This window comes from Spinacia oleracea, chromosome 5, assembly GCF_020520425.1.
Source record: "Spinacia oleracea cultivar Varoflay chromosome 5, BTI_SOV_V1, whole genome shotgun sequence".
NCBI lineage: Eukaryota > Viridiplantae > Streptophyta > Magnoliopsida > Caryophyllales > Amaranthaceae > Spinacia > Spinacia oleracea.
Window position 1 is genome coordinate 36813491 of NC_079491.1, and position 26653 is coordinate 36840143.

A 26653-nucleotide genomic window follows, 5' to 3' on the forward strand; every position below is an offset into this window, starting at 1 on the left:
AATTAGACTATTTCCAACCTAAAACGAGCACTAGAATAAAACCCAAAACGACCAACATAATTGTCATATCTCAACTACAACAATTGTAGTGTTTTCCGAAGTTATCTAAACTTACTTTCTCTAAAATAAGTTGAACCAAATAAACTAGGACCTTAGGGTAGATATTTTTTTGTAACACTTCATTGTGTTAGAGAACCAATTTAGTGGGGAAATGTTTGGAAAAGTAAACTTATGAAAACCTAATGAAAAGTATATCCACATGAAGATCAATTTTCATTTGTCGGCAAGGCCTCGCAAGCACAACCAATCATCTTAGAAAGGGAAGAAGACAGGACAAGCTCCTTCCTCACGACCTAATACACGTGCGACCACAAAGGAATTGCTGAACTCATCAATGGAGGTTGAAGGAATCGATTCTGAGACGAGCGAAGTTGAATACCCAGACCCAGATGAACTGATTCTCTCACCCAAAACGGCACTAAAAGATTTGCAACATCAATCTCAAGTGCGGAATGATTTCAATGCCTGGCTTAATGGCCTCCAGTCAGGTAATGATGTTCGAACCCATTTTCGTTCTCAAATTGGCGGGAACACAAACAGAGTAATCTCCCCTGTTCTTCCTTGCGATTTTAATCAAACTGTTGATGTTGATCCTATACCTGTGATTGATAATGCTGAAATATTGAATAAACCCCCTCCTGTTTGTATTGATTTTGATGACATTGCGGAGGAAATCAGTTTCTGGGAATCAGCTATCATTTGCTATGTTTTGGGGGCTAATCCACCGCAACATGTGATGGAAGGCTTTTTCCATAGAATTTGGGGTAAGATGGGGGTTGATAAAGTGTCATTAGTTGGAAAGGGTATTTTTCTGGTTCGATTTACAACAATGGAGAATTGTAGTAAGGTGTTACAGGGGAATGCTCAATTTTTTGATTCAAAACCCTTGATCATTAAACAATGGTCTGCTGATGCCAATATTGCAAAAGAACTTGTGAAGACCTTACCTATTTGGATTAAACTACCTGCTCTAGATGTGAAATACTGGGGTGAGAAGAGTTTGAATAAGATTGCTGGCCAGATTGGGCAAGTCATTAGAGTAGACCAGGCCATCCTTAAGAGAGACAAGCTTATGTTTGCAAAGGTGCTAGTTTAGGTGCAACTAGATCAATCATTTCCTACCACAATTCAATTTGTGAATGAGAAGGGTGCTTTGATTGATCAACAAGTTACTTATGACTGGTTGCCTTTGATCTGTTCAAAGTGAAAAGGCATGGGACACCTAGCTAATGACTGTCAGATCCACACCAAAAAGCCTATTACCAAGAAAGTTTGGGTTCCTAAACAACCAACTAAGAAGGCCCCTCTAACTGTGACTAACACAGTTGCTGCTGATGCAACTACTGATGCACAGGATGAAGGGTTTATACAGGCTACAGGTTTTAGTTGGCAGAAATGTCAAGAGTTAAAGCCAGTACACACTAGGAATAACTTTGCAGTGCTACATGAAGTGGAAAGTGTGTTTTCTGATGTGGTGGAAGGGGATGGTTCATTAGGTCAGGGGGTGAAATCCCCTTTGCCTAATGGATAATATCCTTTGTTGGAATGTGAGGGGACTGAACAGGGTGGAGAAGCAAAATAAGGTGAAGAAATTCCTCCTCTATCACCAAATTAAGTTGTTCAGTTGCCTTGAAACCAGGGTTAAGGGGATTAAGATGGGTCCTCTTTACCTCAATCTGTGTCCTGGGTGGTGTTTTACTACCAACATCAGTCAACATAAGAATGGAAGAATAATAGTGGGGTGGGATCCAGATGCCTTTGAAGTCAGCATCATATCTATGAGCCCTCAACTTGTCCATTGTCATGTAACTGCAAAACCAAGTGGCAAACAGTTTTATTGCACTTTCATTTATGGCTACTCAGATAAGAAAGGGAGGGAATCTCTTTGGATGGATCTTTGCTCTCTTGCAACCATGATCTCTTCAGCCTGGGTGATCATGGGGGACTTCAATGCTATTATGGCAATTGAAGACAGGATTGGTTCTACTGTTAGAATGGCTGAAATTCAACCAATGAGATCCTGCATGACAACTTGTCAGCTTAATGAAGTCAAAACTGTGGGGAGACATTATACCTGGACCAACAAACAAGATGGTTCAGCTAGAGTGTTCACTAGAATTGACAGAGTGCTTGCTAACAATCAATGGGAGGACACCTTCCCATCTGCTGAAGCTGCTTATTTTCCTGAAGAAGAATTGGACCATTGCCCTATGATCTTGAGTTGCTATAAAAATATCCAGCAAAAGAAGCCCTTCAGGTTCTACAATATGTGGATCCATTCTGATAAGTTCATGCCCCTGATTGAAACAAACTGGAAGAAAGATGTTCATGGCTGTCACATGTTTAGAGTTCTGCAGAGATTGAAATGGATCAAAGCAGAGTTGAAAATTCTGAATAAATCTGGGTTTGATGCAGTGGAAGCTACTGATATTAAAACCCATGCTGAACTCCTTGTGGCTCAGAATGCTCTCCATGCTGCACCTGGTGACAGTCAATTAGCTACTGAGGAGAAAGAAGCTAATACAGCATACCAGCAAGCCCACCAGAATTATCTATCCTTCCTTCATCAAACAGCCAAACTCAAATGGCTTGAACTAGGAGATGAAAACTCTAGACTCTTTCATTTGAGTATAAAACAAAGGAGGAAGCAGAACAAGATCAATTATATTCATGATCAAGAGGGGAATTGGGTTCAATCCAGTGATGGGGTTCAAGAAGCTTTTACCCAATTTTATACTTCACTCTTTGGTGTAACCATGGAAAATAGGACTGCAGTGAAATCAATTGTGATTGATCAAGGGGCTAGACTGACTGAGGATCATATAGCTATTTTGAGAGCTCCAATAGATGAAAATGATGTCAAAAGAGTTCTCAACAAAATTCCTAACAACAAAGCACCTGGTTTAGATGGATTCAGCAGCCAATTCTTCAAAGCTACTTGACCAATTATCAAAGATGACATGTGCTTGGCCATTGGGGATTTTTTCAAAACTGGGAAAATTCTCAAGGAAGTGAATGTAACTTCTATCTCTCTTGTTCCTAAACTGACAGTGCCAAACTCTGTCAGTGACTTCAGACCTATTGCCTGCTGCTCTCTGATTTACATGTGTATATCCAAGATCATGTGTTCTAAACTCAGGCAAATCCTGCCAGCTATTATTTCTCCCACTCAAGGGGCATTTGTTGCAGGCAGATCTATCTTACACAATGTGTTGATCTGTCAGGATATCATCAAGTTGTATAATAGAGGAAATTCAAGGCCAAGTTGTATGATGAAACTGGATCTCAAGAAAGCCTATGACACTGTTGAGTGGAAGTTTATAGAAGAAGTAATGCATGCTTTTGGCTTTCCCTCACACTTTATCCAACTGGTAATGACTTGTCTTACCACTACACAGTATTCCCTTCTCATCAATGGGGTTCCTTCTCCACTGATCCAACCTAAGAGAGGACTAAGACAAGTAGACCCTCTCTCCCCTCTCCTGTTCACCTTATGTATGGAATATTTTTCCAGAGTAATGAAATTGGTTGCAGCACACCCCAATTTCAAATTCCATTCCAGATGCAAAACTCTTCAACTCAATCATCTTTGCTTTGCAGATGATCTGCTGCTTTTCTGTCATGGGGATGTGACTTCTTTTAAGCTGATGTTGGAAGGCTTAAATCTCTTCTCCTCTACTACTGGTCTACAGGTGAACCCTAGCAAATCCTCTATTTACTGCAGTGGGTTAGACTCTTCCACTAAAACTTGTCTCACTGAGCTCTCTGGCTATACTGTTGACACTCTCCCCTTTAAATACCTAGGGGTGCCAATTAGCTCTAAGAAAATTCAAGTTGGTTAATTATTGCAATTTGCTGGTAGAAAAAATGGTTTCAAGAATTAAAACATGGAGTTCTAGGCATCTTTCCTTTGCAGGAAGGATGCAGCTAGTGAATTCTGTGCTTATGAGCATTAGTGTGTACTGGTGTCAGCTGTTCCTCATTCCAGCCACCATAATCAAGAAAATCAATGCCATTTGCAGATCTTTTCTATGGTTTGGAGCTTATGATGATGCCAGACCAGGGAGTGTTAACTGGGATAAGTTGTGTTTCACCAAAGAGCAAGGTGGGCTTGGCTTTAGAAACCTTGCTATTTGGAATCAGGCAGCTGTTGGTAAATTGGTTTGGGCCATTGAGCAAAAATAGGACAATCTTTGGGTGAAATGGATCCATGCTCTCTATGTTAAGAACAAAAACTGGCAGCTCTATGTTCCACCATTAGCTGCTAGCTGGCCTGTCAAGTTTATTTGCAAGGTCAAAGATGTTTGTAATGACAAATATCAGGGGTCTGCTTGGCTCTCTACTCCCAACTACTCGATTAAAAACACTTACAATAGTCTGTGTACTCAACCTGAAACTAATCACTGGTCTAGTTTTATGTGGAACAGACTGACTATTCCTAAACACAGATTTTCTCTGTGGCTTGCTCTACTTGATAGACACAAAACCAAAGCTAGATTATTCAACTATGGCATAGGGGATGATAACCTGTGTGCTATATGTGGCAGTGCTCCTGAAACCAGTGCTCACTTGTTTTTTGAGTGCTCTTACAGTACAGATTGTCTGGTTAGAGTGCTTAGCTGGCTAGGCATCAGTCACACCAGGAAGAATGTGTTACAAGTCCTTCATTGGACAAGAAGATACTGCAGGAATGCTTTCAAAAGGAAGTTCATTCTTGCTGCTGTTGTAACACCCCGACAATTCCCTTTTTCTAAAACAACCCTTTTATAAATATAACTATAGAGAATTATCAAGGCATTATCGCCCGTGTGAAAACGTACGGCTTATTCAGAATTTTGCAGCGGAAAACATAAAACTAACTTTTAGGTTCATAAATAATCGATTACATATTAAGTCCAAAACCAATTAACGGAAATAAGGAAACACGAATAGTACGACAACTTTCAAATATAAGTTAACAAACCAAATCACTTAATAAAACAAATATAACTACAAGCTCTCTAATCACGATCCCAATGATGCATCATCTTCAAACCTGTAGATGGGCAACACTTATTGATCCTTGCTCACCAAAGTTGGGTCATCACAGGATCAATAAGGCATAGCCATGATCAACACACACAAACAAAGCACGTAATCAGCAAAGCTGAGTACTACATACTAAAAGCAATAATAACCCTAACATGATACTACCAAACGAATCATCCTAACATGATACTAATGAACATAAATAAGGGCAGACAAACATGATAATTTGACGACCATACTTGACTAGACTAGGCTAGACTTATAACAATACTATTATTTTAGTTGAAATAGACAATGGACCGAGTTTTCTAGCTAGAGGCTTCACTAAGGAAGACGAGGTACGGGCGCGACTCCGTAACCTCAGTGACCTACGATATCGAGGAACGTTTGAATAAAAATAGGACACGGTGATCAATCCGGTCCGAATTAAAGGCCATGGGCTACCACCATGAACCCCAACTCCTGTTTGTCCGTCACTTTAGACGTGCACAGTCTAAAGCTATTGCTACTCAGTTTCACTTTACATGATTTACAAATTGAAACTCTGTTATGACTTAACAATCACATAAGGCATACAAACCACATGTATTCACAACTGTTTTTATCTTGGAATTAAGTAAGTATCATAAAGGGATCAAACAAGACTCATTCCAATTAAATCCAACCTTTCCTTTAATACTGATTAACCCCTCTATATGAGTATAAGGTTTCAACTTACTAAACAAGGTCCTCGGCCCTCATAAAGTAGTGAAAAGCTAAAAGGGAACAACAATCAACTGATCTGAATCAATATATACAAAGTAATCTAGTGTTCCCAATCAAACATGTTTGCATCAATCATCCATACTAACATGTTATAATTCTCATTATGCAATATAGGTTCAATATGTCCATCCAACAATATTAAACATGCAATTTCAACATAACCAAATTCAACAACAAATTCAACATGGTTTCAACAATTAGCACACATTCCAAGCACACAGGTATGTACGTACCTTGTGTAAACAAAATGCGAGACCACTTTAAAAATTCAAAAGTCGCCTAGAGAGAATTCTCCGCCTAAAACAACCAACAAATAATCCCAATCAATTTCTAATCATTGGCAACCATAATAAAGCATTCTAAATACATCCTAAACATATTTAGAACCTTCCCTAAAATCCAAACTTGAATGTTTGATTTCCTAGCATCACAATTATTGAATTAGTGATTGAAATTCGTTGAAAACTTTTTGCAAACATCGTACTTTAACTTCCAACAATATAAATAATTTAAAACTTGCTCAAAATATATTCAACATCTTTAAAATCATAAAAATAATAACTTTAATAATATATAATCATTTTATTATGATTTAAAGCCATTAAAACCTTAAAAAAAAATCACACTTTAACACTTAAAGGCACTAATTTAAACAATACTTCGTATAATATAATCTGAAAATTAGTACTTTATTATATAATTCATATAATCTGAAATCTATAATTTAAATCATAAAAACTATAACTTTAATTCAATAAAACATAAATCGAATTAATAAAACATGATTAAAATCCTAACTTAAACATGATTAATAAATCTGAAATAAACTAATTTATAATATCAACATATAATCTGAATTCTAAATACATCATCAAAACTAATAATTTAAATCATGCAAATTAACATTAATTAATTTATTAAAAGATAAATAATAATTAAGTTCATTGAAGGGGGAAAATAACCAAAAAAGGAAGAAGGAGGGGGGTGCTGGCCGGCGTTAGTGCAGGCGCGGCAGCGAGTGGGCGGCGAGGTGGGGCACGGCGGCGCACGGTGGTTGAGTGTGGCTGCCGCAACAATGAAAATGAGTGAGAGGGAAGCAAACACGAAACCAAATAGAGGAGGGGACGAAAGAGAGAAAGAAAGACGGGGAGGAGAGAGAGTCTTACCGGCGGAGGAGACCGGTATCGAGTGGTGGCTTGGTCGCCGGCAGGAAACAATGGTGGCAGCTGTGAGAACCGAAACAGGTGAGGAGGAGAAGGACAAGAAATTCGAAAGAAGAAAGAAGAAATAGAGGGGAGAGAAGGAAGAGTTACCGAGCGAAGGAGGAGGTGTATGCCGACGGTGGTGGCGGCTGGTTGCGCGTGCACTGGTGGTGCGGCGGTGAGAGATGCCGGTTGACGGCTCAGCAAAGCCACGAGCGTGAGAATGCCGGCAAGGAGAGAGATGAGTTTTGCCCTTTTTGTTTTCACGTGAAGTAGGAATAGAGGGGTTTGGTGTTTGGTGTTTTGTGTTTTACATGGAGTAGAAGTATGGGTTATGGGTTTATAATGTTGGGCTTTATTCAATTGGGCTAGACTTAGGAGTTTAGTTTTAGGATTCGAATTCAAAACCGGATAGGATCGTTTTCTAAATTCAATCAATTTTCGTAATTCGATTTCTTTTCAACGAAAAGTTCTAAAATTACTTTTGATTTCATAAATCATTAAAAATATTAAAAATGTAATAAAATAAATATACGTTAATTATATATTTATTTCTAAAATTCGTAAATTTTTATTTAAATATAATTAACTATACGTTAAAATATATAAATAATGTTTCTAAATTTACGGGGGATTACAGCTGTTGCTGGCCTGGTTTATCACATCTGGAGAGCAAGAAACAACTCAGTTTGGGAAGGAGTTGTCCCCACAGTTCCTACTCTGATTCATGCCTTAAAGAGTGATGTGAAGCTTCGAGTTCAACAAGTCTGTGCAAATAGACTAAACAGTGGAAATAGGGAATGGTTACAAGCTTTGTAATTAGCCTAGGTGTGTTTCTGGCTCACTGTGTTTGAGTTTGTTGCTGCTTTGGGGTGTCTGTTCCCCTTAGCTTGTGTTTTTTATAGTGTTGTTTCTAGGCTTAGGCCTTTCTGTTTTCTTTGGGGTGAAAGACCTCTCCCCCTTAGCTAGGTTGTAACTAGTTGTTGGTGATTAATATATTCCCCCTTGCTTGCTTGCCAAAAAAAAAAAAAAAAAAATTCATTTGTCTAATTACTACTATGGAAAAGAGGTAGATTACACCGCTGGTGGACAGTGGTTTTATGACCCATACCCATCCCCCCCCCCCCCCCCCAAAAAACCAAATTGGAAAAGATTGTCCACCCTTAAATAAATGTGTAAAAGTGTTGCTAACTTGTTATACTGACGGTAATATAACTATTGTCATTGTTGTATTAAAATACTGTCACAATCACTCAAAAAAAGGAAATGAAATGAAATAGAAAAAGTAAAGGGACCACTTAAATGAATGGTTAAAGTGTTGCATATTAAATGAATGGGTAAAAGTATGTATACAAAGTGTTATACTTCATCCGTTCCGGAAATATCGCAACATGGTTGACTTTTACTCATTTAACCAATACTTTGACTCTTAATATCTTAAATCGTGTGCAAGTAAAAATTATAAAAATTTAATGAAGTATTTAGAAAAAAAATCGATACGAATCTAACATGACCTCACATGACTAAAATTTCATTACATACAAATCACAAAAAAGGGCCAAAGTTGGTGTGAATAGTGTAAAAAACAAGTGGTGCAATATTTACGGAACGGAGGAAGTATAAGTATTGTCATCGTTTGCATAAATGCTGTCATTATATTGTTGTATTAAAATACTGTCATTGTTGTATTAGTTACTGTCAATGTTGCCGCTACTTTGTACTTTATTTAACTTTTCAACGCATTAAGTAAAAATACTATTTTACTTCTGGGTATGGGAAAAAAAAACCCGCTGATAACCAGCGGTGTAGCCTACCACCCATGGAAAACTAATGAAATTAAAGAATAAAGTAGGATAAAAATATACAGAGTAAAAATGAAGATAATTTTTTAAAGAAATGACACACATCAATTTACTTAGTTTTACATAGTTATAACGGTTTTTTCATGAAATGCCCTCGAGGTTTGCAAAAATGCACCAAATACCCTCGCGTGTTTCGATTCACATAATATACCCCTATTTTTTCGTACTGTTCATGAGATGCACTTGGAGCTAACGGACGTTAGTCTACCGTTAGTTGCAATTTACCATTTTGCCCTTAATGATGTTTTTCGACATAAATTCCAAAAAAATCTCAAACTTCTTATCTTTCTCTCTCCTCTCCCCTGTTCTTCCTCTTTCTCTCTCCTCTCCCCTGTTCTCTCCTCTCCCCTGTTCTTCCTCTTGCTCTCTGGTCGGCGGTGGTCGATCTCCTTCGCGCGCCACCGCAATGTTCTTCGGTGTAGATCGAGATCCTTCACGCGCCATCAAATTTAAATGGATTGTTCTTGAATTCACTCCTCCCTCAATTCTTAATTGTGCTCTCTACCATTGTTGACCAAGGTTGGAAGCTTTAACCGTGATGACAAGTAATCTCTCTCCTCAACTCCTCCCTCGATTCTTTTTCACTATGTTCTCTTTGTGATGTTTTTGTGTTGTGAAATTGGGGGTTTCTTTATAAATTAGGGTTCTCTTATTGGGGGTTTTAAAAATTAGGGTTCTTCGATTGAAGGATTGGTTAAACTAGAGTTGTTTTATTGGGGGTTTTTCGAAAACTAGGGTTCTCGACTGGGGTTTTTTCGGTAATTGAGTGTTGGTAATTTGGGTATATCATTGTCGATTTAGGTAGTAATTAACAAAGAAAGGGTTGTTGATTGGATTAGTATATTAGTGTTGCAGGTTAAATTGTGCCCATTGAAATTTGGGGCTTTGACAAAACAAGAACTAAGATACTAAATTACTGAATTACCGGGGCTTTTTTGTGTGTTGCAGTGCCGCACCTGCTGCAAGAATGGGTTTAGATCAGAGAAGAAAGGTCGGGAATGGAGAAAAACAAGACTGCAAAAGAGAAATTAAAGGGAAATCGTATTGATAACCAACCAATGAAACCAGCTTGCATTCGAGAGGCTAGACTATCCCAACCACAAAGCTGCTAAAACATGATTTCTGAATGGATCACTTCTCTTTTATCTCCTCTTGTAATTACATTTCTCAGTGGCATACAAGCTGACTTTCCAATCCCCATAGTGATGCTACATTGCTAGCAACAGCAATGTCTCCTCTTTTTCTTTTGTTTCTTTTCCTTGCATTCACGCCAAGTGCATCCAGGCTTCCAGGTAGGGCAATACGCAGAGTGAATAAAGATTTTCAAAGGCTCCTAACAGGGGATGTAATAAAGCACTCTTAAACGCTATATAAATCTTGTTATTCCACAATTTTATTTGATTATTACTTATATTTCTGTTTTAGGTTTAACTTTTAGGTTGATTAAATTGATTTAGGTGAACGATTTGTGGAAATCAAATTCTGCAGTTTAAAAGCAGTTTGGGTATTTGGTGCAACTTAGTTTCAAAATAGGTGTATTTTGTGAATTATAAACACAACTTAACGGAGGACTAACGGAAAGTCGGTTTAGGGGTATTTGGTGCAAACTTGGGAAAAAATAGGGGTATATTATGTGATTCAAAAGACGCGAGGGTATTTGGTGCGTTTTTGCAAACCTCAAGGGCATTTCATGAAAAAACCGTAGTTATAAATCTTATGATGGTAAGTGATCTAACAGTACATAGATATTCTGAAAATTTCGTTTCCACATTTTTCCAATTTGAATCCTTTTATTTCCACAAATTTGCTCTAGATCTTTGGAGTAAATAACTTTTAGTGATCGCACTTAATTTGAGTGAAGAGAGTGGTAAACTACCAATATTAAAAGGGGCTTACTATTTACCGCCTCATATTATACAAAATTGCCCCACTATTTTACCCATATACCATCCTTTATTTACCCTCTCATTCAACATTTACCATCCTCATTTACCTTCTTACCTTCCCACCTTCGTCCACCACCGACGGCCAGCACCACCGCCAGCACCGTCGCCACCACGTTGCTGGGGAAATGTTTACTTGGTCGAGTCTACCGATGAAACGTCGATTTTTTTTTTCTCGAATTTTTTTTCAGAAACTTTTGCATTTTTAGCTTGTACCATGGTACATGCTTATGAATTTTAAGCTTGTACCGTGGTACAGAATTATGAGTTTTTTGCTTCGACCATGGGGTAGACTTATGCAGTTTAAGCTCGTACCATGGACTTTAAAATTCATAAGTCCACGCCATGGTGTGAGCTTAATATGCATAAGTATATATTATTTAAGGTTTTGATTTGCTGTTGAATTTGATTTAATCTACTTGGAAAAAAATCATAGACTTATGAATTTTTAGCTTCGGCCATGGTATAGACTTATGCGGTTTAAGCTCGTACCATGGTGTGGATTTTTTAATTTTAAGCTCCGTCCATAGTACGAGCTTAAACTGCATAAGTCTATACCATAGGCGAAACTAAAAATTCATAAGTTTGTACCTGGCACAAGCTTAAAATTCAGAAGCCCTTTACCATGGTAGAAAAAATTCCGGACAAAAAAAAGTAACTCTTGTGAATTCGACGTTCCACCGGTAGATTCAGCCATGTAAACATTACTATGTATTTTGTCGCCGGCGACGTGGTGGCAGCTTCGGTAGCGGCGGTGGTGGACAGGGGTGCTGGCCGGCGGTGGTCCAGTTTAGGGGTGGGAGGGTAAGAGGATAAATAAAGATGTAAATGTTGTATGAAGGGGTAAATTAAGGAGGTTGCTAAATGCTGCATGATTTTACTTGACGTAACCTTTTTTTCTTTCATTTGTTTCATTCTGAAAAAAAAACCTAACACCCACTTTTATTGTTTTCTCTCAACCTTTTCCCCTATTATTTTTGTTCACGTAAACTTGAATTTTTTTAGTGTAACGTGTACGTGATAAAATTAGAATACGTATTTGGATTGACATAGACGATTTTTTTTGACTTGGAAAACCTTGGAAATGAGGTAATATCCGTTTTTTTTCTGTTTTTTTCGAGTCACTTCATGTAACTTATATGAAATATACACTTCCATTTTGTACAGATTGAACAAAACAGAATTAGCTATTTCGTATAGATTGAACATAGTGGAACTAACTATTTCGTACAGATTGAACAAAATAGAGTTAACTATTTCATACAGATTGAACAAAATATAGTTAACTATTTCATACAGAAACCAAAGAATTAAAAAGGGCATTTCTGATTTTTTACAGGGGTGCGCCAAAGTAATTGAAGGTTGCGTATAACAACCGTGTAAATTAAAGAGGTTATATGAATAAAATAGTGAGACGCTTTTAGCGCTTTCGGTTCACACTCGGCAATGTTGTCATTGAGTCATTGACGGTCCAGCCAGCTATGATACATACGATGATACGACTAAAATTATGACATCGGAGCAAAGCATATGCTCCCAAAATTCCAGTAACTATAAACATTCATACGCCTGCCCCCAAAATCATTCTTCGTCTTCCACCTCATTCTCTCTCTTCTCTCTCCAATGGCTTCTTCAACCTATGGCACCTCAATTCCTGCACCTGGTACTTCTTGCATTTTTGTTTTTCTCCAAATTCAATCACACAGTTCATTCAATTTCAATCGGAAAATCTCTATTCGCTGATCAATTTCTCCATTTTTGCTTTGATGTTGTTCTCTAGAGGCCGTACAGGTTCTAGTAGCTTCACTTGCGGATGATTCTTCCATTGTTCGAGAAGCTTCCATGGCTTCTCTCAAAGACATTGCCGCACTGTACTGCTTGCTCTCTTTCCTCCCTCTAATTCAACTCTATTTCTATTACTCTTGTTGTAGTTGATCTGTGTATGGTGCGAATTGCAGGAATCCTCTTCTGGTTCTTGATTGTTGTGCCGCCGTATCGCGTGGCGGTCGCCGGGTAGAATTTCTTGTGAATTGTTGAATATTTGTCGTAATTATGTTGTTTTTTTGTTGAATTTGAGTGTAAAATTGTTTTCTTTTCTTATTACTAAATGGTGCAGAGATTTGGAAATATGGCTGGTTTATTCCAAGTGATGGCATTTGGTGTTAGAGCTCTAGATAAAGAGGATGCTGATCATACATACATGTCGAAGCTTTTGAAGGTTGCCACTTCCGAAATGATCTCTTCTAAGGTTAGCTGGTCACAAAGAGCAGTCTATGCTTAGTAAAAATAGCCAAATAGGTGCTTGGTGCTCAATATTTTAGACCAATGGTTTGAGTGAACACTTGATGATTTATCATACGAAGTATTATTTTTTATCACCGAAGATGTGGTAGGTTTGTTGCAACTTCTTGAATAGCCACTTAGGCTCCGTTTGGTAAGGCGTAAAACGTTTTCATTGTAAAACGATTTTCCATGGAAAACATTTTTCAAGGGAAAACACAATTCCAAACTAGTTTTCCTTTGTTTGGTACCTTAAAGGAAAATGGGAGAAGATGGTGAAGATTGAAGGGAAGAAAGGAGAGGAGGTAAGGAGGGAAGAAGGAAAAGTGGTTTCCCTCCGTTTCAAATGGAAAAGGGTTTTCCACCTTTGAGGGAGTCATGGAAAATTGTTTTCCATCCCTTACCCAACCAAACAACGTAAAATGATTGAAAAGGGGAAAATCATTTTCCATTAAAATGTTTTACGCCCTACCAAACGGAGCCTTAGAGTGCTTTTCCGGTTACTCTATTTCCAAGTGCAGGACAAGTGTTTTTCTGTACATTGGAGCTGTTTGTTTTTCTTTGATCTCATTATAGAGGTATACACATAACTATTAGCTGTTTCATCATTATAGGTCTATTATGCTTGGATTAGCTTGTGTTAATTAAAATGCTTAAAAATAACTGTTAAAGCTTTATTGATCTTGTCCACGAGGCGTGTACATTTCAAAATCCAAATCGGACAAGGATCATGCAAACATCTCCAGAAGTCACTGAAGACAATTCAAACCCCTGATGTCTTTTAGATACTTTTATGTCTGTACCTGAATTTTATATTTTTATATACATTCTTTTACCATGTGTTTGGATGTCGTTATTTGAAGGGAAGGGAAAGAGAAGAGTGATGGATACATATTCTTTTGATTGGATATGGAAGGGAAGCGAAAGGGAAGTGGGGGGAATGGGTGGCATCGAAATTCAATGCCCTATGATAAACAAAATTCTTGGCGAAGTTTGAAATATTTGGACATGAGTCCCTAACCCTTCCCTCCCCTCCCCATATCTATCCAAATAGACTATTGTGTTTTGAAGTGTTTGCTGTTTAAAATAACCTATTGCTGGAGTAAATCTACTCAAACTTTCATGTTGTTAAGGTTGGTACCGTCAAGCTAAAGATTCTTGGACTAGTGTCCTCAAGTCCTGTGCCCTTGGGTATTTTAATATTTATGGGTGGTTGATTTATAGTTTGGAACTTCATATTTTTTTTTTTTGGTAAATTAGAGATTCTACCAAAAAGAGGAATATAAGAACAACCAGCAGAATCTTCAGGTGTAACCTGATACAAATACTACAACCTTTCTAAAAGAAAGAAAGGAAGAAAAGACACAAAAGCACCAAAGGAAACCAGCAGGCCTAAGAAAGAGAAAAAAACCAGAAGGTCACAACTAACAATCAATAACATATAGCAACAGTACTAAGGCACCAACGCTGAAGCTTCTTCTTCATTAGGCTTCTAGCACAAATTTGCAGCTTAATCTCATTAAACAATCTCTGAATATTTTGCTCAATCTTCCTAAATTTTCTGTAATTACGTTCTCTTCAAATGATGTGAACAGTGATGCTAAGAGACGTCCTGTAAACTTGATGAAGGGGAGAGTTGGAATTGAACCTGGTATTGACAATCTGCAACTCGGTAGCCCAGTCTTCCGGAGCTCTCGTTATACCAAGCCAACTCAGAACATTACTCCAAACCGCAGCTGAAAAGTCACATTTAAATAGAAGATGAGACTAGGTTTCATCCTCTCGATTACAAAGTATGCATTGCTAATTATAGATTGCACCAAACTTCTGCAAAATTGCACCAAACTTCTGCAAATAATCACAGGTAGCTAATCTATGTAAGATAGCTAACCATGTGATAAAAACACTCTTTGGGGGCCGGGGTTATTGCAGATTAGTCTCTTCCAGTTTTCCTTCATGACGTCCCCTCTCATAGCACTATAAACCTTCCTGATTGAGAAGCTAGAGTTCTGAAGTATGGACAACCCATTAGGAAGACTAAGGATTCTTTTCATGGCACTAAAAACTTTCTTTACAATCCTTGAAGCTTGAGGAGTGTCAATGGAACTCATGAACCCATCGTACCCAAATCTTGTCTTTCTTTTGAGCCAAGTTCCATAAGAGTTTACAAATGGCTGCTTTGTTCCACATCTCCAGGCAAGTAATATTCCACCCACCAGAAGACTTGGGAAGACACAAGTAATCCCAAGCGACTAAAGCTCTCTTCGAAGCACCTGACTTTCTAGTCCACAAAAAATCCTACAAGCTGTCTGAATCAAATTGAGGGTTTTTTGAGGAAGTAAGAATACCTGGCACCACCAGTAGGTTTGGATACTAAACAAAACAGACTTGATAAGCTGCAACCTCCCAGCATAAGAAAGTAACTTGGAGGACCAACTATGAATTCTCGCAATAATATTCTTGAGTAAAGGTTGACATTGCATAACTGACAATTTCTTGAAAGAAAGAGGCACTCCAAAATATTTAAAAGACAAGTCGCCTTTGACCAAACATAATTCAGCTAGAATTGCATCTTGGATATCAGTAGTAACTCCACCTAAATAAATTGAGCTCTTTGCTTGGTTAGCTTTAAGCCAGAAACACTAGAAAAGAGGTTAAAAGCACTGAAAAGTTGTCTTACTGATTTGATGTCTCCTCTAGCAAAGAGGAGAAGATCATCAGCAAAGCATACGTGAATCAGATGAAGTCTTTTGCATCGGGGGTGAAACTTAAAAGCCGAATTACCCCTCAACTCCAACAAGCACCTATTAAGATACTACATACACATGGCAAAGAGATATGGTGAAATAGGATCACCTTGCCTAAGACCTTTATGGGCTTGAAACGGAACAGTCATATCCCCATTTACATTAAATGAATAAGAAATAGTGGTCAAACAAGCCATTACCCAACTGGCGAATTGGAATGAAAACCCCATCTCCAGCAATAAGAATTTAAGGAACGGCCATTCAACAAAATCATAAGCCTTTTGAAGATTAATTTTGAGCATTCATCTAGGCGACATATCCTTCCTACCATGACCTTTGATTAACTCATGACTAAGGAGAATATTATCGAAGATAACTCTCCCTTTCACAAAAGCTGACTGGCTTTCCCTAATAAGATGATCCAAACAGAATTGCGTCCTATTAGTTAAAGCTTTAGAAATAATTTATATAACACGGAGCAACAAGCAATAAGCCTAAAGTACTTAACAGATAAAGCATGAGGGACTTTAGGTAAGAGAGTAACATAAGTGCACTTGATAGTCTTAGGCATGAAACCAGACCTAAAGAGCTCCTGGACTGCACTAATGACACTTTCCCCAATAATATTCCAAGTGCACTTAAAGAAATGCACGTTATATCCATCCATACCTGGGGCCTTCGAGGAGTCCATGCTGAACAGAGCATGCTTTATTTCCTGAGGTGAAAAAGGAGAACAAAGATGAACTTGTTGCTGATGATCAAGAACAGGTCCCCTCTGCACAAGTTGTCTATCAATCATAGGAATAGTGCCGGCTGCACTCCCCATGAGTTGAGCATAGAAGGCTCTAATTTCCTCTTTAATGAGCTGATGAGTTTGTAACCTGGAACCATTATAAGAAGATTAATAGCATTCTGACTTTTCCTCTCTTTGGCATGAGCATGAGAAAACTTAGTATTTGAATCACCAAGTTGAATCCAGTTTATTCTCGATTTCTGGTGCCAACTTCTCTTCTATGTCACTTTATTTCTCCAATTCCAAAAGATTCTTCTCTTTATCAATCAACTCGGCATTAAAGTGATTCTGGCTAAGCTGATGTTGAACATACTGCAACCTGTTCCTAACATCATCAATCTTCTGAGAAATTCTCTTGAAAACTTGAGTGTTAATACTCTTTAGAGGCCCCTTCAAAGCTTTGAGTTTGTAGCATATGTTCAAAAGCTGATTGGTATGAAGACTGGGTTTCCACTGGTCAGTAACTAAAGCATTGAAATTTTCATGCTCAGTAAGTACATTCAAGAACCTAAAGGGAGTGGTTCTCGGGTTACACCCCTGGACAAGCTTCACCATCAAAGGATAATGATCAGAAACACCTCTATCCCACACCTCAACAATAACTGTTGCAAACTGACTAAGCAAAAGAGTGTTAGCAATACATATGTCAATCTTCGAATAAATTCTATCAGGGCCGTCCTGGTTGTTGCACCGTGTGTTATAATCTCCGATAGTCTTGACTTCTGACAGACCATTAGAAATCAGACACTCCTCGAAGTCATGGACCTCTCCTGCAGTAACAGTATTACCATGTAATCTGTCATCAGTTAACAACACTGAGTTGAAGTCTCCAACAAACAAACAAGGAGCATTGAGTTGAGTATTCATTGTAGAAAAAAATTGCCACATTTCTTTCATCAAAGTGCCTTCTGTTTATTTAGATTTAACAAACTAAGCTATGAAGACTGTTGTTTATAATCATAGAATGTTGTTACATCAATTTTTTTTTCTCTTTTTCTTTTTTCCCTGTTTACAGAGCACATGAAGGTTGAGTTTCTGTTTCCACTGTGCATCTCATGCCATTTACTAATTTAAGTTGTCAGATTAAATTGGAATTTGATTTGTTGCAGGAACTCAACGCAGACTGGCAGAAAGCTGCTTCCGGATTGCTTGTTTCTATAGGTTTGCATTTTCCTGATCTGGTAAGTAAGTTGATTTGGCTGGTGCTGTCAAAAGATGTGTTGGTACTATTTAGTTTGGGAAACTCGAAGTATTGTGGCCCAAATTTTATGGTTTGGATGTAGGAGGTTTGATAAGGAAGGTTGGGAACTCTAAATTGTCTCAAACCTTCGCTCAAGCTTGTTTAAAACTTATTAGCAGTCCTCTTCTTCTTCTGATATCGCGGGGAGAGGACGTGCAAGTCCAATGATGTTATCATTTGTCTTTTTGCCAGTTGATGTATAATTATCTAGAGGCGGTCTATCAGTTCATACATGTATCAAGTTAAGAATACGTCTTTTCTACTATATTTTTTTGTTCATACCAGAATAGATGTGTTTTGTTGTTTAAATATGTGGTACTTGTGGAGTTGTGAACATAGGGCTATGTCAACCTTATACATAGGGTTGACTTGAGGAATGGTGCTTAAAAAGTACAACTTGAAGGTCCTAAACTAAAACTTATTCATCCGAGAACTAATTTTCTTTTACTAGGTTGGAATTCGGTTAAGCTGATTCACCATTATTTTTCAGAGAGTTTATTCTTTCCATTTGTCCTTTTTGTTCTTCATTTCCCCGGGAGTTCTCATATTGCCCCCCTTTCAGTATTCCTGGCATGTATCATTGTATTAATCTCAGAGAATAATGATGCCCTTCAAAGCCATGTTCTAAACTCTACTCGAGTCTGATGAATCTAGTCTACCAGATGGGGATGTGATTAATGGGGGAAGTTTGGAAGGCTATTGATGAACTAGGAAAAGAGATGTCTCCAAGTCTAGTTGGCTTTGACATTTTCTTTCAGCATTCTTTTGACATGATGAAGGGAAAGGTTACTGTACTTCTTTTGGTTTTTATGACACGGGGGAGTGGGTTAGAGGAGCATGAAGATTTTATTTTTTTTTGAAATTTTTTTGTGGAAGTAGCTGGAATAATAATATTAGTGACATCAAATCCATTAGGGTGTGTTTGGTTTCATTTTTTTTTGTTTCTAAAAATCACAAAACCAATTTTGGTTTAATTTTTTAGCAGTATCAAAACCGATTAAAAACTACATTAAACAATCCCTTAACAACAACAACAACAACAACAACAACAACAACAAAGCTTAGTCCCAAAATGATTTGGGGTCGGCTAACAATCCCTTAACCCAAAAATAAAAAATAAAAAGAATAATTATTCAATTGCTCAACTTGGTTATGTCTAATTTATGCGTCTCGATCGTCTCATCATCTTCCACATCATTCAAGAGGATTGAGATAAATGATTTTTTAAGAAAAATAAATAAATAATTCATTACCCCCTTCCCTTCTCCATAATTGACAATCATCTATCGACCATCGGCACACATCATCCATCTCCCATCGGCTATCGGTCATTGGCGTAAGAAACCCCTCTAACTACTCTCTCTTTATCCTCTATGAGACCATCATTGTCCTTAATTGAAAGGTAATTACAGATTTCCATTATCTTCATTCAGTCATCTCTTTCTTCAGATTAGACCCAATAGATATGGTGCCATGGTGGTGGAGAAAATGAGGGCTAACCCTCGAAGGTGGTGCACGCAGGGAAGGCTGGAAGGGATACCAGAACGAATTCAGTTCTGCACTCCTGCCGCCATAGAATAGGAACGCAGAGGAGTATGTAGATTTTAAAAACGTAAAACCAGAAACCACCTTTTGTCGTTTGCACTTATCTGTTTTAGTTTCGGTAAAAACACAGTACTTGTTTTTTTAAACCAGTCAACCGAACTGGTTTTGTTTATTTTTTAATTAAAAAAACGAAAAAACACAAAACCAAAGCAATGCCGAACACACCCTTAGTTTTTTGGGTAAGCTTATATGATCTTTGAAAAAGCTTTATTTTCATGGTCGTAGAAAGTTGTAGGCAAATTGGTAGAAGGATATCCACCTGCTTTTGTTTGCATCATCACCGAATGTTTGTTGCTGTATCTGGGGACATGTAGTGATAAAGAGCAAGTGAGGTCACTAGAAAATGTTTACTAGAAATGCTTTAATCCTGCACAAAGAGTTGAAGTTTGATCTCATATAACCATGTTACCTGGCATTCCCTTTGTTAGACTATCACGCCATATAAAACACCTGTTGTATTTAAGAGTGATCTGTTCATCTGACTAGAAAGTGGATAAGAAAAGAAATAGGAGAACAGGGTTGATTCAAAGATTTTTTCTTTTGAAGGTTTCCATCTTTTGTTTTAAGGCCATGAACATATCTTATCTTTAAAAACCAACATCAACCATGGCTCACAACATATAAGGAAACTCTCCTCCTTGTCAGTTTCTGGACTCTAGATGCTCTGCTACTACTTCTAGGACAAAAACTCTTGCTTATGATTGAAGTCTCTGATGATTTCACTTCTTGCTCAGTTTATCATATTATGGCATAATATTGTTTGATTTTTTGATGGTTCCGCCTTTTCTCAGTTTAAGAAAGATTGGCCTTGTTCAGGATTGTTTTAGTTTTTCAGTTTTTTCTTTTTCCAAAACTAGAAACTGATTTATAGTTTTGTTTTTAGTTATATTAAAACCAATATAAAACCACCACTAATACATTGGGTTTTAGTTCTTTTTTTACGATACAGAGTATCAATTATTAGTCTCGTCAATCACCATCTCACACCATACTGTGCATTACAATTGCGCCGCCCTACTCTTTCACCTTTCTCCATGCTTTTATCCGAACCCCATTTTTGTTGAGCTATTTTTTGCCAGGAAAGCAAAAAACCCACATAACATTAAACAAAATGGATTTTAGGCCAATTTATTAAAATTAATTAAGCATTTTGCTGGAAAGCTTGAACTCTAGAGAAAAGAGTCAAATGGATTTTTTTTTTTTTGTAAAGTATCTTTTTTAATAAAGAAAATCACAAATCACGATTACTATCTCCTTTTTCTTTCTATTTTAAGATGAACAAGAATTTCATTTTAAGACAATAATCCATAGATCAGTTATCATAGAGTGTTAAACAAATGATTATTGAGAGTTAAATACATAATTGCAAATCTCTCCCCTTTTCCCATGGTTTTATTAATTTGCTTCTTTTGATACATAGCCTAAAACAAGATCTGGAATGTGATGCAGATGAAATATGCGGGTAAGAGGATTTGACGGGTCCTGGGTTTTGGTGGTTTGGGCTGCTTTAATCCGGAGATAAAATATTTATGGGGTTTGGGGGGATGCGGTATGGGCCAGCTTTTGTCATAGTAGGTTGAGAAAGAGGACTAGAGGAGGAAGAAAGAGTAGGACTCATGGTTTTAGTTGGAATGTTATATAGAACGACAAAACCACTAAAAGTGATTTACACTTCTCCGTTTTTGTTTCGGTAAATTAGGAGGAAAGTTGCTTTCTAAAAACGAGCATCCTAAACGCGTTTGGGGAAAAAAGGGGGGAAAAAATCAGTGCCAAACAACACTTATTAGGGCTCATTCGGTATCACTGTCAGTTTCTAGTTTTTGGCTTTTTGGTTTTGAAAGTCATGATTTATATTGAATCATGAACTAAAAAATGTCATATCTATGGTAATCATTTTGATTTGAAAACTGGCAACAAAAAACTGGAAACTAGTTTTTTCTAGTTCTCATATTTTGGTTTTTAGTTTTATAAAAAAGCAGAAAACTGGAAACAAAAAACGATACTGACGGGCCCCTGAACTGTGTTTTTTTTTTTTTTTTTTTTCTGACCAAGAATGATTTAGGCCCTGTTTGGCCAAGCTTTTAGGAAATTGTTTCTGTTTCTTAGAAGTAGTTTTCTAGAAACTATGTCTAGAGAAATTTTGAGATGTTTGGCCTAATCTATATAGAAGCACTTTTTAGAAACAGAACAATTTTATGTTGTTTGGCCCATATTTTGTTTTTTTTCTTTCAAAGTTTATAGAAACTTCAATTAAAATATGAACTTTATTTTCTTTCCAAAAATAAAATATATACATCGTATGAAGATTATGAACTTTTAAAATGAAAAATATATATTTCTTTATATTTGGTTTTCTTTTAATGCTTCCGAATTTCGATTAAGTTTTCTTGTGTTTTTGCATCAAAAAATCTACGAAGTATATGCAAAGTAATGTGTTTGATTATATACTCTCACTCTTAGTAAGTTATTTCAATTCCAAACAACCCCCAAAGCCCCAATTAGTGGAACAATGGATCTTTACTTTTGAAACCACTAGAGCAAAGTCGTTTGATTAAACAAAGGGTCTGATTTACTATTAATACAGTCATTTTAATGGTATGCAAGAGAACATCCAACACGGAGAGAGGACCACTAGATTCAAAGGGTTAGATTTCTCTTTGATTCAGTTCTCCCCAATTGCTGTCACCCTCATATCATATCTCATAATCAAGCTCACTGTCGCCGGAAACTACATTCGACTTCGATGGGCTGCCAATTAACAGCCCAAAATTACCCTAACTGTCATTTTCTCTCTCCACCAACGCGTCGACGCTAGTAGCATCAACCGCGCAAAATTCCTCCATCGTCTATTCTTGATTAGTTTTAAAGAAAACCTGAAAGCAAAATGAGGGAGGACAAATGGACAATGCCTACAGGTTCTGTATCCAGCAAATGTGCTGGTATGGAAGAAAAGGAGGGTCTGTGATTTCTTTTATTTGAGGGTATCTAGTCTTTATGGCTTTTGTTTGGGGTATATTGGTCTCCGTGAAAAGTTCATTAAAGGTTGGAACAGCTCCCCGAGAAGCTAGACTGAGAAGCTTGATTTTGTAGCTTCTGCTTCTCAAGAGTAATTTCTAGTGTAGTGGGCTTCTCCAAAAGTAGAAGTTACTTTTTTTATACACCCGTTTGGCCAAGTATCAGCTCCTTGGGCTCAGAAGCCTTCCCAGAAGCTTACTTAGGAGTCTTGGTAGAAGGTAGTCTTCTTTCTTCTCTTATGATAACAACAATTAAAGCTATATTACACTTCTAAATGCTGCCCCCTTGTTAATTATATGGTAGCACGTGCCATGGCTGATACGATATGACTCGGACTACAAAGATGTAATCGACTGTTTCAACTCCTAGATGGAGATATAGGCAGATGGACACTGCTGATAGGTAAGTCTGTAGGCATACAGGGATAAAATTATTTCCTCGCTCAATCACTAGCACATCACTCATAAGAGATTGACCCTTACTGTGAAAAAGCCAAGGTTTGAAAGTGAAGGCTTACAAATATATCCTTGTAGCTTGGGAAGAAGGATGGAAAAGGTTGACTTTATGAAGAAGTGTGGAAGATGGTCTCGTTTTTAATTTGACGGTGCACTTGGAAAAAAAGAATCGAAGACATCCGTTTGCAATTGGAGGGAGGATGAAAGTGGAAAAAACATTAAGGACCCCCCCCCCTTTTATTTCTTTGTGAGCTGCCTTCAAAGGTGTTATTTTTTCCGTGCATAAGATATAAGGTTGGTGACGTAAGCCTTAGTGCCTTTTTCTGTATTGCCAAAACTTTTTTTTTTTTACATTATTAGAAATCAACTCTGTACTTAACTTAACCAACTGATTTGTTAAATTTCTTCATAATCCCCCTCTTTTGTGTCCTTTCTTTGTTGTGTGGTATATAAGCTGTTTTCTTACTAAATAATTCGTGTAGATCTATATTTTTTCATTTTATTTACATGGCTAATTTTCAAAGGGAGCCGAGGATGTTTGAGAGTTACAACCTATAGGTGATGTGAGCAAGTGTTGCTTCTATGTCGTAAGGAAATAGACCTTAACTTTGTTTGACGTATCTTCCTTTTTTTTAAAAAAAAATAAAATTTGATCGGCAGATGATGGAGGAGATATTTTTTCATTTATCCGGAGCTAGCTCAGCTTTACCAGCTATGGTTCAGACACTTGCTGATTTTGCCTCCGCTGATGGTTGGTTATTCTTATTTTACTTTTAGATATATGGGATAAGCAAATTATATTCAAATTTTTTGTTATGTAAAGCCATTTTGAAGCTGATGCGTTTCATTTTCAATGAAATTTAAGCTTTGCAGTTAACACCACGCTTGAAAGCCATACTTTCACGAGTGCTTCCCATTCTTGGCAGTGTAAGAGACGTTCATCGGCCAACATTTGCCAATGGTATTGTGCAAACTCTACTTTAATAATGCTGTGCATCTTATTTTTAGTTTGATAAACAGGTCTTGGTCCTGTTCACGGTTCTTCTTTTTTAATGAAGGCAGGTGAACATGGGGAACCCTGATTAAAATTTGTATTAGATCTGTGATACTGGGGCTTGGTAGTTGGCAGTTTCACCTTATATATATGCGTCAAGATACTCTCTATGGACGCATGATATGAGCCAGAAAGGTTACAATGTCCAATAAGGGCAAGGATTGATTTTCTTAGTCAGAAAGTTGTTTGATAGGTAGACTCAGGCTATTAGTTTTCAACTTTTCATTGAAATATTTGGGTTTCCAGGGTCGGGGATTGTGAAAATAAGGTAGGGTGGCTGTAAAGTACACTTGGCCAAACTTAGGTATGGGCCCTTTTTAACGAATAAGCTCTAGTGGTAATCCAATGACTCTTTTTCGACGCTAAGCGGTTTGCAGTCGGAGCTTTATCGCAGGAACGCTGACAGTGACTGATTGGAGCACTTGTCAGTTGTCAGGTGTGATCCTTCAATTGGAACCTTCAATTGCAGGCATGTGTGGTTTAAATAAAATTTTCTAGCAGTTGGCATGCTCCTTGCTGGAAGTCAGATCACTTCACACTTATCTCAACTAGTGATGGAAAATACTGACCAAAATGCTCACCATTTCACATCTGGTTGAAGGGAGGTTTATTAGGAACTGGGATTGGGATCAAATGGTCAAAGGATACATTCTTCTCCCCCCCCCCCCCCCTTTCTGTTCTTTTCTTATATTTTACGTTAAGTTTATCTTAAGGAAAATGTTAAACGTAACCCTTAGAGCTATGTTTAAGCATTAAATATTTTTCCATAGAAAACTAGTGAACACTTAGTTGGCCGAACGATGGATTGTTTTGTCATAAGTTTCCCACTTAACTCCATTTAAGGAGATATGTTAAATGCTTATACAATTTATTTATTTTGAGGTAAAATGCTTATACGTAATCCTAAGGGATGCGTTTATTAAATTTATAGCAAGATTAGCAACCAACTATTTCTTTTTGGAAAAAGTGGATGCCAACTAGCTTAGTTGGTAAAGTCTTGAGGGAGTGGTACCCAAGACCTGGGTTCAAATCCCGTCTACATCATTTGTTGCCTTGCCCTTTGTGGCTCTCTCTACAAAAAAAAAAAAAAATTTGGAAAAAGAAAACATGTAGAATCAAGATTTTTTTTTGTAAACTTCTGAATGAGAATTTAACTTTGCTCCTTTTTTCATAAAATCATCGGGGTTTCAAGTATCAGATCATTGGTGTGAACAAAAAATGTATCAGATAATTGAAATAGAATCGTGTTCTATAATAAAAACAAATATCAATTCTCTCGTTCTTGGGTGGGACAGAAACGGTGATTTGATCTTTCTCCCTCTATCATTTTTACATGGAACCTGATATGGCTTTGGTCAAGGGATCAGCTACTTTATTAGACCCCTGGTCTTTCTACTTTTGTTTTGGTCATCAATGATTTTCCTCTTTGCCTGAAAACATAGCCTAACATACAAGTTGTAAAAGCAAGGGATATTGTCGTTATTTCCTCTAAGTTCTGTTTCCTGTATATATATTTGCTGCATTAATATACTAAAACTAGTGTCTCTGAGCCTCTCATTCAATTTTATGTGGTTTTACCAGCCTTCAAGTGTTGGTGTCAGGCTACGTCACAATACATCACTGAGTTTCCCTCTCTTGAAGTGCTTGATGCTGATGTCATGTAAGACCAGATTGTTTGTTCACCAGTGTATTCTATGTATACTTTTGGTGATCATCTGATTGATAAGTTATTCTTGTGTAGTGCAGGTCATTTTTGAACTCTGCCTTTGAACTTTTCTTAAGAGTTTGGGCGTCTTCGAGGGACTTGAAGGTTCTCGGGCTAAGTCTTTTACTCTTTTTCATTCTTCTTACTAATACACCCTTCATCCCACTTAAGTTGTCCATCTTTGCATTTGTGAATCACAATACTGTAAGTTTTGAAATTTAATGTGGACATTTTCAGTGGGATGGGGGAGTAATTAATTTGGTTTCTTTGATTGGACGATAACTTTAGTTGTTAAGTTAATTAACCTAAGCTTCAGGATTCCTTCTCTTATGAATGAGGTTAGATAGAAATGATAGCCCTTGCATAAACTATCTGAAGATGGATCACTTTTAATTTCGTTAAAGTATAAAACATATCTCACCCCTTTTGGACTATTGGTTTTGGATGTTTAAAATCAAAGTAAGACTCTTTTTATCCGGAGTTAGGAATTTTTGTTTGTTATGGTTACAAATACTTCCTTCATCCAAAATTATATGGTACCAATTATAATCTTGATGCAAAATTATACAGGTCCAGCTCATCTGCCTTGCTGTTGGGATTAGTGACTGCCATGGAACTGTCTTGGCTTGTTTTTTGTCTTGGGAGGACATCGTGTCCCTTTCATTGTCATTCTATTCTATTTTAAGCAGCCTACTCCATCCTTTAGGGATTAACAATTTGACATTACTGTTTTAAGTTTTTTAATGCGTGCAAGCGGGGGGGGGGGGGGGGGAGATAAGGGGATTGCTTTCAACTAAGGGGTTAAATTGTCCATTTTCTTCTAGTACACATATATTTTCAACTTCTTGATGTCATATTGGAAAACGCAAGAAATATTTCTATTTTTCTTTAAAAAAAAA

General features: G+C 37.3%; 1 protein-coding gene across 6 annotated transcripts in view; it reads left to right on the forward strand.

Annotated features, from left to right (window-relative positions):
- The first annotated feature begins 12368 nt into the window (after positions 1 to 12368).
- Positions 12369 to 26653, forward strand: part of LOC110788568 (protein SHOOT GRAVITROPISM 6) — a 43951-nt gene continuing 29666 nt past the window's right edge. For 4 of the 6 annotated variants that reach the window (XR_002533403.2, XR_008920768.1, XM_056828169.1 and 1 more), the window contains exons 1-9: positions 12369 to 12523; positions 12641 to 12731; positions 12819 to 12873; positions 12977 to 13108; positions 17790 to 17861; positions 23656 to 23746; positions 23861 to 23956; positions 25631 to 25709; positions 25796 to 25859. Coding sequence is in view for 3 of the 6 variants with exons in the window: in XM_056828169.1 (XP_056684147.1) it covers positions 12484 to 12523; positions 12641 to 12731; positions 12819 to 12873; positions 12977 to 13108; positions 17790 to 17861; positions 23656 to 23746; positions 23861 to 23956; positions 25631 to 25709; positions 25796 to 25859 (720 nt within the window). In the remaining 3 variants the exon portion in view is untranslated. Of the gene's footprint in view, positions 12524 to 12640; positions 12732 to 12818; positions 12874 to 12976; positions 13109 to 17789; positions 17862 to 23655; positions 23747 to 23860; positions 23957 to 25630; positions 25710 to 25790; positions 25860 to 26653 lie in introns of those variants that run through there. The other 2 variants (XM_021993193.2, XM_056828170.1) reach the window with 2 other exon arrangements.